The 16367-nt window shown below is 32.0% G+C and overlaps 1 protein-coding gene across 1 annotated transcript; it reads left to right on the plus strand.

Moving 5' to 3' along the window:
* Positions 1 to 663: 663 nt before the first annotated feature.
* On the plus strand, positions 664 to 13412 carry LOC125864575 (protein CURVATURE THYLAKOID 1A, chloroplastic-like). Its single transcript, XM_049544593.1, has 5 exons — positions 664 to 922; positions 10991 to 11085; positions 12024 to 12131; positions 12320 to 12391; positions 13132 to 13412. Exons 1-5 carry the CDS (start codon positions 754 to 756, stop codon positions 13195 to 13197), a joined length of 510 nt encoding a protein of 169 aa, XP_049400550.1. The 5' UTR covers positions 664 to 753; the 3' UTR covers positions 13198 to 13412.
* The last annotated feature ends 2955 nt before the right edge of the window (positions 13413 to 16367 follow it).

Below are 16367 nucleotides of genomic sequence, written 5' to 3' on the forward strand. Positions count from 1 at the left end.
TCCCTGCTTTGAATAATTTTTGTCTTTAACTTTATCGAAGTTTAATATTTTTTATTTTTGTCAAATATATATCGAATTTTGTTAGTAAGATTCTATGAAAAATATGAAGATTTTTTTTTAACGAGAACTCATAGTTAGAGGTACAAAACAGTCAAAACTTTTGCAGGTTTAACTATTTATGCTTTCTCTAGATTCTGGTGCAATTTTTTTAGGTGTAATTTTCATTGTTTTTGGTCTTTTTTTTTTATGTGTGGTACAATTTCTTGTGTTGCGATATTAAAGATTTAATAAGATATTCTAATATTAAAACCATTTTTTTTTTAGAAAATATGATCTCTTGATCATTTATAAATTGAATAGAAGAAAATAACATTTTCATCGGTTGAAAATGAATCTCTCTTGTAAAATAGACACATAGCTGAATTTTTTTAATTAGCAACCTATAACATCAATTCTCTTTCCTCCCCTCCCCCTCTGTCATATCTATCAAGACATAATTTGTTAAATATTTAAAGAAGATTACTAGTATTAAACTAAACTTAGAAAGGACCAAAACTATTGAAAGCATACTTTAGGGACTATTTGAACTTAGTCTCAAATATGGAGAGCAAAATTGTCATTTTCTCACATAGAAATTTGGTTTTTGAAGATAGAGAATGGATGAATGAGAAAGCTTAAGGAAATTTTCTCTCCGTTGTAAAAGAGAGCGACTCGCAGAAGACCTTCACAGCAACAGCAAAATCCCATCTAATAATGGCGGCGATTGCAGCAGCTTCTACTTCCATGGCTTCTACTGCCGTTTTTACTTCTCATTTATCACTTTGCTCCACCGCTAAAGCCGCCTCATTTTGCCGCTCTGCCCTACCTTATCTTCCACCCCGTGTTTCTGCTTCAGCCTTTTCTACTTATTTCAAATTTGCAGGTAGTTTTTTCTGGAAATTTTTCTTTCCTCGAACTAATTTGGTTTTGTGAGTATTTTCTGCAATTTCAATTCATGTGATGCTGCTATTTTTAGAGATTGTTTCAAAATCAAAATGTTAGCTGCCATTTGATTTTTGTAACTTTCCATTGTCCTCATGTACGGTTAGTAGGTCGAACATTGTTTAGTATTAAGGTATGTATAACTAATACATGGAAATCCATGATATAATATGGTGCAAAGGGTTATAATAATTGTCCCTCAAAACTTTTTTCACATCATTTTCACTATATTTGTGGAAGTTATTTTTGTAAACAAATATTTTTTTTAGAAATTATGCAATTCATGTTATTTTTTATACATCAAACCAAATAGTGCATAAGAAATAGTCTCAATATAACTACTGCAATCATAACTAATACATGCATCTTAGTAATTTATTCTTCGATTTTACTATTAGGTGATGTTTTATTTGCTTCAATTATCGTATTTTTTATTGAGACTATAACTACTGCAATCATAACTAATACATGCATCTTAGTAATTTATTCTTTGATTTTACTATTAGGTGATGTTTTATTTGCTTCAATTAACATATTTTTTATGGTGTTGCTAATGTTCTCTTCTTCATTCTTTTCAACATAATTTCTTCGCTACTGTATTTGATTTGCATACTTGTTATTTTATACTAGTTGTGTTTGTTTCTTCAGCTTGATCATGATGTATTTGGATTTCGACTATTTCACCACTTTTTTTTTTGTTGTCACTGATCATCAACTCTCTTAAATTTCCTCTCTGGTCATGATTTTCTTGTTGTGGGTGTTGGGATATGAACTCCATTGAATGAAAAGAGTAAAATTTAGATTTGGTTTGGATGGATGGATGGATGGGGGTGGGGGGTTTCTTATACAGAAAAGATGCTTTCAGTGATTATATATATCATATATGTAGGGGTTTGGCTATAAAAAGGTAGATTCTAGTGAGGGAATATAGATACTAAAGCGGTATTTTTCGTTTTACCCTTTTAAAAATCTACACCCCTTGAACCCTCAGGGGTTGGCCTGCTGGCAATTGACTTGAGCCTTGGGGTTTGCTCCCTTTCAAGGTCTCAAGTTCGAAACCCACTAGGTGCAAACAATTTCTGAGGGCCATCGGACTGGGTAAAACCTGAATTAACCGTGGTGCACTTGCGGGAAACTCCTTGCCGAGGGCCTGTGCACCCCCGGGATTAGTCGGGGCTCAAAGAGACTCGGACACCCGGTGCAAATCAAAAAAAAAAAAAAAAAAAAAAATCTACACCCCTTGTACTATGCAAACTCTACACTTACCCCTTGTATTGGATTTGGATTCTTTCCACCATTTTTTTTTGATATATTTTATCAAATAATTTATGTTTATTTTTTATTTATTAGTTTTAAAAGATATACATTTTGAAATTATTTGCTCTTTTTTAAAATATTAGTTCTCGAACACGTGCAACGCACGTGTATTCCATGCTATATAATATAAATATTTTACAAGTTCAAGAACTTGAACGAATTTTGTTAGTCCAAATAAAAATACAATGTTTATAATCCATGCATTAGCTTTGTGTATTACTAATACCATGTGTGGTACACTTTTTCAACATATGTATAATTATACACTGTGTTTGGTATTAAGGTATGTATCGCTAATACATGGAAATCCATGATATAATATGGTGCAAATGGTTTTAATGCATACATTAGTACGGTTAAAAATACAATTGTCCCTTAAAACCTTTTTCACATCATTTTCACTATATTTGTGGAAGTTATTTTCGTAAACAAATATTTTTTTTAGAAATTATGCAATTCATGTTATTTTTTATACATCAAACCAAATAGTGCATAAGAAATTGTTTCAGTATAACTAATGCAATCATAACTAATACAAGCATCTTAGTAATTTATTCTTCGATTTTACTATTAGGTGATGTTTTATTTGTTTCAATTATCGTATTTTTTATGGCGTTGCTAATGTTCTCTTCTTCATTCTGTTCAACATAATTTCTTCGCTACAGTATTTGATTTGCATACTTGTTATTTTATACTAGTCGTGTTTGTTTCTTCAGCTTGATCATGATGCATTTGGATTTGGACTATTGCACCACTTTTTTTTTGTTGTCACTGATCATAAACTCTCTTAAATTTCCTCTCTGGTCATGATTTTCTTGTTGTGGGTGTTGGGATATGAACTCCATTAAATGAAAAGAAGTAAAATTTAGATTTGATTTGGATGGATGGATGGATGGGGGTGGGGGGTTCTTATAGAAAAAAGATGCTTTCGGTGATTATATCTATCATATATGTAGGGGTTTGGCTATAAAAAGGTAGATTCTAGTGAGGGAATATAGATACTAAAGAGGTATTTTTCGTTTTACCCTTTTAAAAATCTACACCCTTTGTACTATGCAAACTCTACACTTACCCCTTGTATTGGATTTGGATTCTTTCCACCATTTTTTTTTGATATGTTTTATCAAATAATTTATGTTTATTTTTTATTTATGAGTTTTAAAAGATATACATTTTGAAATTATTTGCTCTTTTTTAAAATATTAGTTCTCGAACACGTGCAACGCACGTGTATTCCATGCTATATAATATAAATATTTTACAAGTTCAAGAACTTGAACGAATTTTGTTAGTCCAAATAAAAATACAATGCTTATAATCCATGCATTAGCTTTGTGTATTACTAATACCATGTGTGGTACACTTTTTCAACATATGTATAATTATACACTGTGTTTGGTATTAAGGTATGTATCGCTAATACATGGAAATCCATGATATAATATGGTGCAAATGGTTTTAATGCATACATTAGTACGGTTAAAAATACAATTGTCCCTTAAAACCTTTTTCACATCATTTTCACTATATTTGTGGAAGTTATTTTTGTAAACAAATATTTTTTTTAGAAATTATGCAATTCATGTTATTTTTTATACATCAAACCAAATAGTGCATAAGAAATTGTTTCAGTATAACTAATGCAATCATAACTAATACAAACATCTTAGTAATTTATTCTTCGATTTTACTATTAGGTGATGTTTTATTTGTTTCAATTATCGTATTTTTTATGGTGTTGCTAATGTTCTCTTCTTCATTCTCTTCAACATAATTTCTTCGCTACTGTATTTGATTTGCATACTTGTTATTTTATACTAGTCGTGTTTGTTTCTTCAGCTTGATCATGATGCATTTGGATTTGGACTATCTCACCACTTTTTTTTTTGTCACTGATCATCAACTCTCTTAAATTTCCTCTTTGGTCATCATGTTCTTGTTGTGGTTGTTTGGATCTGAACTCCATTGAATGAAAAGAAGTAAAATTTAGATTTGGTTTAGATGGATGGATGGATGGGGGTGGGGGGTTTCATATAGAGAAAAGATTCTTTCGGTGATTATATATATCATATATGTAGGGGTTTGGCTGTAAAAAGGTAGATTCTAGTGAGTGAATATAGATACTAACAAAGTATTTTTCATTTTACCTTTTTAAAAATCTACACCCCTTGTATTATGCAAATTCTAGACTTTCCCCTTGTATTGGATTTTGATTCATTCCACCATTTTTTTTTTGGATATATTTTATCAAATAATTTATGTTTATTTTTTTTTATGATTTTTAAAAGATAAACATTTTGAAATCGTTTGTTCTTTTTTAAAATATTAGTTCTCGAGCACTTGCAACGCACCTGTATTCCATGCTATATAATATAAATATTTTACAAGTTCAAAAACTTGAACGAATTTTCTTAGTCCAAATAAAAACACAATGTTTATAATGCATGCATTAGCTTTGTGTATTACTAATACAATGTGTGGTACACTTTTTCAACCTATGTATAATTATACATTGTGTTTGCTAATACATGGAAATCCATGATATAATATGGTGCAAATGGTTTTAATGCATACATTTGTAAGGTTAAAAATATAATTGTCCATTAAAACCTTTTTCACATCATTTTCACTATATTTGAGGAAGTTATTTTTGTAAAGAAATATTTTTTTTAGAAATTTTGCAATTCATGTTATTTTTTAACATCAAACCAAATAGTGCATAACAAATAGTTTTAGTATAACTAATGCAATCATAACTAATACAAACACCTTAATAACTTATTCTTCGATTTTACTATTAGGTGATGTTTTATTTGCTTCAATTATTGTATTTTTATGGTGTTGCTAATGTTCTCTTCTTCATTCTTTTCAACAAAATTTCTTCGCTACTGTATTTGATTTGCATACTTGTTATTTTATACTAGTCATGTTTGTTTCTTTAGCTTAATCATGATGCATTTGGATTTGGACTATTTCACCACTTTTTTTTTCCTGTCACTGATTATCAACTCCCTTAAATTTCCTCTCTGGTCATCATGTTCTTGTTGTGGGTGTTGGGATATGAACTCCATTGAATGAAAAGAAGTAAAATTTAGATTTGGTTTGGATTAATGGATGGATGGGGATGGGGGGTTTCTTATAGTGAAAAGATGCTTTCGGTGATTATATATATCATATATGTAGGGGTTTGGCTATAAAAAGGTAGATTCTAGTGAGGGAATATAGATACTAAAGAGGTATTTTTCGTTTTACCCTTTTAAAAATCTACACCCCTTGTATTATGTAAACTTTATACTTACCCCTTGCATTGGATTTAGATTCTTTCCACCATTTTTTTTTTGATATATTTTATCAAATAATTTATGTTTATTTTTTATTTATGAGTTTTAAAAGATTAACCTTTTGACATTATTTGTTCTTTTTAAAAATATTAGTTCTCGAACACGTGCAATGCACGTGTATTCCATGTTATATAATATAAATATTTGACAAGTTCAAGAACTTGAACGAATTTCTTAGTCCAAATAAAAATACAATGTTTATAATGCATGCATTAGCTTTGTGTATTAGTAATACCATGTGTGGTAGCCCCCTAAGCCTAGCTCGAGTGATAAAAGGTGGAGGATTTGTGGCTTAGGTCACGGGTTCAAGCCCCACACCATGCAAAGCGAACTCCGGTATTTAAGTGGAGAAGGGTAGAGGGACGGGCCCATTATCCACCGAGTTTAGAAGGCTGTGATTGGTCCAAAGGGCGGGTCACAGACGGATTTCTGGTTATCAATAAAAAAAGATACCTTTTCTGGTACACTTTTTCAACATATGTATAATTATACACTATGTTTGGTCTTAAGGTATGTATCGCTAATACATAGAAATCCATGATTTAATATGGTGCAAATGGTTTTAATGCATACATTAGTACGGTTAAAAATACAATTGTCCCTTAAAACCTTTTTCACATCATTTTCACTATATTTGTGGAAGTTATTTTTGTAGACAAATATTTTATTTAGAGATTGTGCAATTCGTGATATTTTTTATACATCAAACCAAATAGTGCATAAGAAAGTCTCAATATAACTAATGCAATGATAACTAATACAAACATCTTAGTAATTTATTCTTCGATTTTACTATTAGGTGATGTTTTATTTGCTTCAGTTATCGTATTTTTTATGGTAGTTCTAATGCTCTCTTCTTCATTCTTTTCAACATAATTTCTTCGCTACTGTAGTTGATTTGTATACTAGTCGTGTTTGTTTCTTCAGCTTGATCATGATGCATTTGGATTTGGACTATTTCACCACTTGTTTTTTTGTTGTCACTGATCATCAACTCTCTTAAATTTTCTCTCTGGTCATCATGTTCTTGTTGTGGGTGTTGTGATATGAACTCCATTGAATGAAAAGAAGTAAAATTTAGATTTGGTTTGGATTAATGGATGGATGGGGATGGGGGGTTTCTTATAGTGAAAAGATGCTTTCGGTGATTATATATATCATATATGTAGGGGTTTGGCTATAAAAAGGTAGATTCTAGTGAGGGAATATAGATACTAAAGCAGTATTTTTCGTTTTACCCTTTTAAAAATCTACACCCCTTGTATTATGCAAACTCTACACTTACCCCTTGTATTGGATTTGGATTCTTTCCACCAAACTTTTTTGATATATTTTATCAAATAATTTATGTTTAATTTTTATTTATGAGTTTTAAAAGATAAATATTTTGAAATTATTTGCTCTTTTTAAAAATATTTGTTCTCGAACACGTGCAACGCACATGTATTCCATGCTATATAATACTCCCTCCGTTTCATAAAGAATGACTTGGTTTAACTTGGCACAGAGTTTAAATAAATAAAGAAGACTTTTGAATATTGTGGTCCTAAATTAAAGTTATGTCAAATGTACAAAATTGCCCTTAATCTTGTGGTTTTAAACATGCCACGTGTAAAGCAAAAAGTAAAATGTTACCAAAAAAGGAAAGAGATCATTCTTTTTGAAACTGACTAAAAAGGAAAGGAGGTCATTCTTTGTGAAACAGAGAGAGTATAAATATTTTACAAGTTCAAGAACTTGAACGAATTTTCTTAGTCCAAATAAAAATACAATGTTTATAATGCATGCATTAGCTTTGTGTATTACTAATACCGTGTGTGGTACACTTTTTCAACATATGTATAATTATACACTCAGTTTGGTATTTAGGTATGTATAGCTAATACATGGAAGTTCATCATATAGTATGGTGCAAGGGGTTTTAATGCATGCATTAACATGGTTAAAGACATTATTCTCCCTAAAAAAAGATCACATTCTTTTCACCATATTTGTGGAGAGTATTTTTTTTTTTATAACCGAGAAATTTGTCTATGACCCGTCCTTTGGACCAATCACAGCCTTCTAAACTCGGTGGATAATGGGCCCGCCCCTCCACCCTGCTCCACTTAAATATCGGGCTTCGCTTTGCATGGTATGGGGCTTGAACTTGCAACCTAAGCTACAAATCCTCCACCTTTTGCCACTCGAGATAGGCCTTGGAGGGTATTTTTGATAACAAAATTATGCAATTCATGTTCTTTTTTAATATTTTTATTCAAATGATGCATAATAAATAATCTCAGCATAACTAATATAAGTATTACCAATGCCAACATTATTGATACACCATATTCAACATTATTCTTATACACGCTATCAAAAGACTCCTTAGTAACTTATTTTTCGATTTTAGTATTAGGTGATATTTTACTTGCTTCAACTATTGTATTTTTTTAGCATTGCTACCGTTTTGTTCTTCGTTCTTTTCAACATATTTCTTCGCTACTGTATTTGCTTTGCATACTTTTATTTTATATATTTTACTTGAGTTGGGGTCTATCGAAGAGCGTTCTTTGGAGTGACAATAGGGGTATCTTTCTTTTTATCATTTTCCAAGAAAGTTGATAAACTCGGCGACTGCGTACTCGCCACCCTCCCTAGACCCCACTTGTGGGATTGTGTTTGGGTATGTTGTTCTTATTTTGAACTTTGATGTGATGCTTTCTTAGTCAATCAATTTTTCTATCATTATTTTATTTACCACTAGTAATTTCTCGGTCAAATTAAATTTTGACATAATACATACATAGATAGATAACTTGCCCCCAACCAAAAGTTGAACGCCCCCCCCCCCCCCCCCCCCCCCNCCCCCCCCCCCCCCCCTCCCCCCCAACTTTCATTATGACCGTCTAGACACTTTAACTTGACACAAGTGTCTTGTGAACACATTAACTTTGAAAATGCACATCTAGACACCTTTAAGGGGGTGCATTCTCAAAGTTGGGGGTGTTTACAAGGTCATCTTAAACCAAGTTTAGATGTCTAGATGTGCATTTTCAAAGTTAAGGTGTTTAGTTTCTAGTTGAGGCCAAATTTAGGTGTCTATCTATGTATTATGCCTTAATATTTTGAACTCTATACTTGGTGAAACACCCTTTTATAAAAGAGAGGACATATTGAGCCCCTGTGATTAGCTGATTGTAAATAGCTATTAAGTGTTGAAGAATATTTTCAAGGGTTGAAACTGATTTTATAAATAGGTTGATACATGTTTGGATAGAAGTGTTGAAACTGTTAATAAGCAGTTGATGTGTTTGGTAAAAAAATGTTGATAAGTTGTTCTTTTGTTAGAACGCTAAAAATAGCCCTATAAGTATATGTGTAAAGGAAAAGAGGAACGATGGATACGAAGTGAAGAGGATGTAAGAAGTTCTGTTTTGGAAAAGATGTGTTGAGAAATAGATAAAATATTAAGGTTAAAATTGTAAAACCTATGGCTTTTGGCTGATTTTAGCTTAAAAACACTTTGGTGTTTACCAATCACGTAGATTAGCTAAAAAGTGCCAGTAAACCAGTTTGGCCAACTTAGAAGTTTAGCCAAACATCCTCATTGTCTTCCCCTTTTAGAGTAAAGCATAAACTTGTCCTCTTCTAGCATTTCTTCACGTGCAGCAGAAGATGTTGTTGGGGTCTCATTTCCTCACCTAGTTTCGGGCTAGTTTCTTGTTGTTTTAGTTATCTTTCACAAAAGAAAAAAAAAGAGCATAACTTTTCCTAAGTTCGGATAAAGGAAAGATTGCCTAGGTAGACCACAAATAAAATTGTTTTCTTCTTAATAACTATTACTATGAGTTTTCCAAATTTAAAATGTTTGAATAGAGGACATGCAAAAAGATTCATAAACAGATGGCAACTGGTTCAGATTGAAGTTTAGTTGATTGATTGATAGATTTTTTGGGTTGTTATACTCTCTCTTTGTCCTACTTTAGATCATTTTGTGGAGCATCATGTTAAGTTGGTTAACTGGCATTTGAAGTTGATCGTTGAACTTGAATGTGTCAATTCTTCACATCTGTTTCCTTAGTAGATTGTAGTTGATATGTTTTTTTTATGATTTTTTTCCTAAAAAAGTCCTCTCTTGTTTTCTGATGTGCTTGTTGCTGTTCTGTCGCAATGATCAATAAATTACTTATGCATTTGTGATGACTTGAGTAGAAGCTTAAATCATTTGGTCTTAAAATAAAATATTGTTATACCTTTGACTGGGGAAGTTTTTGAGAAGCTAAGAAAGTTTTTCCTTCTGCCAGAGTTTGATCGATACTCATGCAGTATACTAGGCCTTTTAATTCTGCCATGCCCCAGCTTAATTTTTTTTAGCTTGCCTTTGGCCTAATTTACCGTGAGATTAGCTTGTTTAATTCTTTGGTATGATGTCTTATCGTATGGCTGAATAATACTGATCGACACAATTTGGTGCAAGTAACTCTTGTCATTTTACCGTTAGCTCATGTACTACTTAATTGTGATATAAGAGCTTCATATATCATGTGCTACTTCTGGTCTTTGATTTAGCTATTCAGTGGGTATTGTCCTTAGCTGCTTTGCATCCAGTGCTATCTTAGAATTGGCATCTGAAGCCACTTTAAGGCTCCTTACATCAAGGAATATAGCATTTGAAAATGGATAGCAACTCATAATTTGCCATTTCTTTCTCCAGAAATAAATAGGAATTTATTAGTATATATGGATACCTTTTCTGCAATGAAGTAGTTACTAGCCTTTTCTACTTTCCAATATCCTTTTCGATGAACTGAGATTGACAATTTAACCTAGTTTTGGTTGATTCACCAAGTATTTGTGCTTTCAATTGTTATTGGAGTTCCAAAAAAGTCATGCTTCTTACCAAGGGAAAAGGGTATCTTCGCAATGCAAAGGAGAACCTCATACACTGATGAAATGACTTTCTATTGAATGGCTTAAAGTTAAGAGTACATCCCAGTCTTTACTTTAATGCACATTTTGTGCACAAATCTTGATGTTTTAGTACCTAAAAGTGTAGAGGACCGATGCCAACGATCATGTTTCATGGACATTGTGATAATGCTGTGTATGTAAAACCAAACGCTTGCAGTTAATCCCTGGCAAAAGCTGGAATTCTTTTCTACCTTGATTATAATGGTTTATGCAGATAAGGTCCAGAGCGAATAACAGAGAACCTCTTGTTGCTGGCTTAACACTATTACTGACATAGTTACATTAAACCTTAAATACAAGTGATGAACATTGTATTAGTATGATGTTTTCTCTTTTCGATGATAATACTTGTTCCTGTTGCTGTGCTTATGATTTATGTTGATGTCCTGTAACAGAATCCGAAAGGTCTTCGCTACGCCAGGTTAAAGCCTCTTCATCTGAAGAAGCTTCTGTTGATACGAGTGAATTCATAACAGAGCTAAAAGAAAAGGTAAACCAGATGGTTGTCACCTGAGAAACAATTGCATCTTCTCTGCTGAAAGTAATAGAGTCGTTTGGTAGTCAATCTCTCTTTTGTTGCATCTCTTTGAGGTTTACAAAGATCTAAACCTTGTTTTGTACACAGTACATCACCATAGAGTGTGAGTTACTTATTCCTGCAAAATACTTGTAGAGCAATACCTGTCAGATTGTTACATATATAATGTCTTGAGGCTTTCTTCAATTTAACAATAGGAGTAGATCATTGAAATGAAACTCTAATAGTTAAATAGGACCATGTGATGATAACTTTGATATTAGATTTAGTGCAACCATAGACTTCTTGTTCTTTTTACCTTCATTAGAGTTCTCTTCATAGTTTTTACTCCCTCCGTCCCTTTTTAGTTGTCCACTTTAGAAATGGCACACAGATTAAGGCAACAATGATTAGCATAGTGAAGTTATAATTTTACCCTTATGACAACTTTTCACTTCAAAATTACAACCACTTATTTGAATTCAAGTGAAATAAATTGGAGGGAAACAACATACACTTTTACAATTTTCAAGAAGTGTAAATAAGGGTATAATAGGAAAAAATTTGTTGTCCTTTCTTGATTTGTCAAAATGGACAACTAAATAGGGACAACCAAAAAAGGAAATATGGACAAGTAAATAGGGACGGAGGGAGTATCTGCTGAACGCTCTCTAATTTGGGGTATGTAGTACACATTTTTGTCAAGTTGGAATTTTTCAAATGGAGATAATGTGGGAGTACCTAAAAATACAAATAAAGAATTATTAGAGATGCATTTTTCTTTACTGATTGGAATAGATAGCTTTTCCTTTTAATACGAGGTTAGGATTTATATATTTTTATCGTTTTTATGTTTGTAAACAAATTTGTTTATGTCTAACTCACATTGAATTTCTGTGTATTGATTACAGTGGGATGCTGTTGAAGACAAGACGACAGTGCTACTTTACGGTGGTGGGGCAATTGTTGCAGTTTGGCTATCTTCAATTCTTGTTGGTGCCATCAACTCAGTTCCTCTAGTAAGTAGATCAATGGAATAAGCTAATTGTTTTACCTGAGGACTGCTTTAAGACTGTTCTGAGTCTTTTCCCTGCTATAGGTTTCTGATTTTTCATTTGTATGACAGACTGAGATCCTGTCTTTAATAGATCTCTTCTGTGATTTTGCCCAACCATCTGAGTCACTAATTTTTCTCCCCTTTCTGCAGCTACCGAAAGTCTTGGAGTTGGTAGGACTTGGATATACTGGATGGTTTGTCTACCGCTACCTTCTCTTCAAGGTAAGATCGCGGGATTAGGTTTCATGTTCTCTTAACATTTCAAATTTCTTCCACGATTTTTTTTTAAAAAAAAAATACTTTATCTGTCATTTGTCAGCATCTTACTTTATTTTTCAAGAGGGTAGATGTTTTTGTAGTGGATCAGATAGTCTTGAAAGCACAATTTGAATATCCATTCGGCCACACCTTAACAGGTTGGCCTCAGGTTGCCACAATGCATTCATGGCCCGAGTTTGCAAGGTGGTCTTCTACCTTATTGTTTCCCATGCAGGTGTGAACTAATCTTCATAAACATTGTAGTTTAGTAAGTCCATCCAGTTTCAAGGGGTAGTGTCGGATGAACCTATCTTAAGCTAAATTAATAAAAAGAGTGGCTGCGGCTTGGTTCTGGTAACTCCCTCTACATCACATTCTGCCACGGTAACTCATCCTGTCAAACCAGCCAAAACCGAGATACTTCAATGTTCTCACTGTGCTGTCTATTTCAGTCTTATGAAACATCACTTAACCATGACAAAATCTGAATTTAGCATCGATATGCCAACTAACATTTCTGCAGTAGTCCCTGTTGGTCTGTAGTGTATCTCATATTGTGAGATGAAGCGACCCTGTGCATCATGAATAAAATGTTCCGAGATTTTGAAATAACTACACAAAAAGAATACATGACTACTGTAGAATAGTGGTGGTGTTTGCATGGAGATGCAACAGAGATTTGAATTTATTGTTCTTGCTTACAGTCAAGTAGAAAAGAATTGGCGGAAGACATTGAGAAATTGAAGAAGAAGGTTGCAGGAACTGAATGAATGCATGTAATTTGATGTCAAATTCACGGTGAACGAATTCCAGCACCAATGCAAATGAACTGTAAGTTTCTTGTACAAGAGGCATATGTTCATGTGAAGTAAGAGTAGGTTTTGATGTAATTTTATTTATCTTAGCACATCTTCAAAAGAAAACTCTTATGTTTGACTTTCATTTGATAGTGTTATAAATCATAGTCTGTTTCTGCATCTTGTTATTACACCATATTGTTTTGTAAATATGGCTGTCAGTTAAGTGCACAAGGCAAATGAATTTTTGAAACGGAGTACATGGTAATAGGCAAAAATCCAATGCAACGGGGCTTTAGAGATGTTGTTTTCAATAGATCCTCAGCTAAGGTAGTACATTCAAAGCAAGTATGAAAAATGAATATAGTACAGGGCTTTAAAGAGGTTATTTTTGGTAGATCTTGAGCTCAGGAAGCACATTCAGAGCACATATGAAAAACGAATTAACATGATAATAGTAGCAAAGGAACACAAAATAACAAATAATAATAAAAATCTAAGAAGATAATAGGAGACTAATCTATCTATCTGTTATACTATACTAAAAGCACGAAGACCTTTAGAAATGTTGATTGAATTTTTTGCTCTTCATTAGAGGACTTTATAATTAACAAAATTGTCACTTGCTATTTTTCTTAAATAATTATTATCTGGATATTTAGAACTTTGAAATTAATTAAAGTAATCTCTCACATGAAAATACCTGCTCCTAATTAGATTTGTGTTCCATTTACAACACTTTTTTTTGTTACTATAAAATAAATCTCCTTTTACGTTGAGGAGTTTCTTTTGTTCGTTATTAAATTTTATTAATTTTGTACACTTTCAATTCCTTTAGATCCGTTTAATATAGGACACTTTCTAATTGCGGAATGTTGTTATTATTATTATAAGACAATACAAATTATATTAGGAAATCTTTTAGCACTTTAAACTCTTTTGAAATTAGGATTTCTTTAGATATAAAAAAGAAAGAAGGAAAAACTACTAATGAACTCTTTTGAAATTAGGAGTTCTTAGATATATATAAAAAAAAAGAAGAAGAAAAACTACTAATTACATAAATATTTATACCATATTTACTCCCTATAGTTCAAAATAATTACATTTTATCTCACTAATTAATAATTGCATATCAGATTTTAAGTCAAATACACCTAAATACATGTATATTTGCTTTCACATACATTCTCAAATACAGATATATAGGGAGAGCGGCAAGCGAGAGAGGGAGAGGCGAGAGAGACATGTGAATTCGTCAGGATACAATGTACCTGGAACAAATTGCATCTACTTTGACCCATGTATTCAAGATACATATATTTGACGATCGAAATATGACACAAATAGTAATTTTGAAAACACATAAGAAACATAATTAGACTCTAACCTAGTGAAATTTATGTTGTTTATTAACTTGTGAGGGACTTTGATCGACAAGTTTACAAAGATAACATTTATTTTATCATTTAAATAAATATTGCACGTATTTAATACTAATATTTTTTTCTAATAATTTGATTATATATTTATTACTTAACGCAAAATTATATATTTTTTGTATATATTTTTATTATAATTAACACGATATATATGTGCAAAAACACGTACACTTAATTAGTAATAATATTATTGATAAAGAAAATTAGACAATGCTCGATTATGCAACTAGTCTTCTATCATAATCATCAACCTTCATATCCTCTTATCTAGGGTCATGTTTTCGGTAAGCCTCAGGTGCAATATGTCTTGTCTAATTACCTTTCCCCAATTCTTCTTTGCCCTTCCTCTACCTCTCCTCGGACCCACCATAACCAACCTCACACCTTCTCATTAGGGCATTTGTGCATCAAAATTCACATGTGTGGACTATCTCAGCATCGCTTTCCTTATCTTGTCCACACCACGGAGGCCACTCCACTTTGTCTGAAATATTTTCATTCTTACTTTTACTCTCTTCGTATGTCCACACATCCATCTCAACGTACTCATTTTCGCTACTTTCATCTTTAAGACGTGTGATATTTTGATTGGTTACTAATCCACCCAATACAACATGATTGATCCAACATTCACTTTATAAAACTTACTTTTAAGTCTTGGTGAAACATTCTTATCACACAAGATACAAAATGTGAGTCTCCATTTCATTCATCCCGCTCCAATATGATGTGTAGCAACATCATAAATCTCCCCATTTCTTTAGATTGTTGATCCAAAATATTTGAAACTTCCTCTCTTAACTTGCGCTCTAAAAACTCTATTTTAGGTTGAATTTTCTTCAGATTGTTTTGATCCAAAATACTTAAAACATCATGTCTTAACTTGCGGTCCAAAAACTCTATTTTAGGTTTGTCAATCTGGAACCTAAACTCCAGAATTCATGTCCAAACTTCTAGCCTATAGTTTATTATAGTTAAGGTCCTATGGTAAGATGGTTAGGGGTGTGCACCGATCGATTTGGTTCAATTTTATGTATTATCGAATCGGTTTATCTATCTTTTATTTTTAAATATGCTAAACAAATAATTAAATCAGTAAATATTTTTATCGCTTTTCAATTTATGATTTTTGGTCATAAAAGGTTTGATTTCCGGTTTAACCGATAAGGAAATGCTCATTAAACAATTATATGACTTCTCCAACAATTTGGCACGATGAGACAATGATGTAACTTTATAGAATGCTCATAAAATAGAAACAATAGTAACTTACATGAAACGAACTATACAAATGCAATACAAGTAACAGAACTAGGACAATAATGTGAATTGAAGGCTAAAAGTTAGTAATCTATAAGGTACTCATATTAATATTTAATATTTATACAGTGGTAAATTACTAACTTACTACTATCTTAATTGGTTATTGATTTACCCAATATTAAAAAACCAATATCAAGCTAATAACTCGATAATATTTTTTATATAAAATTATTAAGAATCCAAACTATTTCGTTTATGACAAAGAAGTCATGCATAAGATCCTAGTTTGTATTACATTTTAGGTCAATTTTTAAGCTCTTTTTGATAAAAATAAAGATGTGCTTTAAAGGACTTATTTTTAAGCTAAAAGACAAAAATAAGTTAAAAATCATGTTATAATTGGACTTTTTGACTTATGAACTAAACGCTATAAACTCA

The sequence above is a fragment of the Solanum stenotomum genome, chromosome 5, assembly GCF_019186545.1.
Source record: "Solanum stenotomum isolate F172 chromosome 5, ASM1918654v1, whole genome shotgun sequence".
In the NCBI taxonomy this organism is placed as follows: Eukaryota; Viridiplantae; Streptophyta; class Magnoliopsida; order Solanales; family Solanaceae; genus Solanum; species Solanum stenotomum.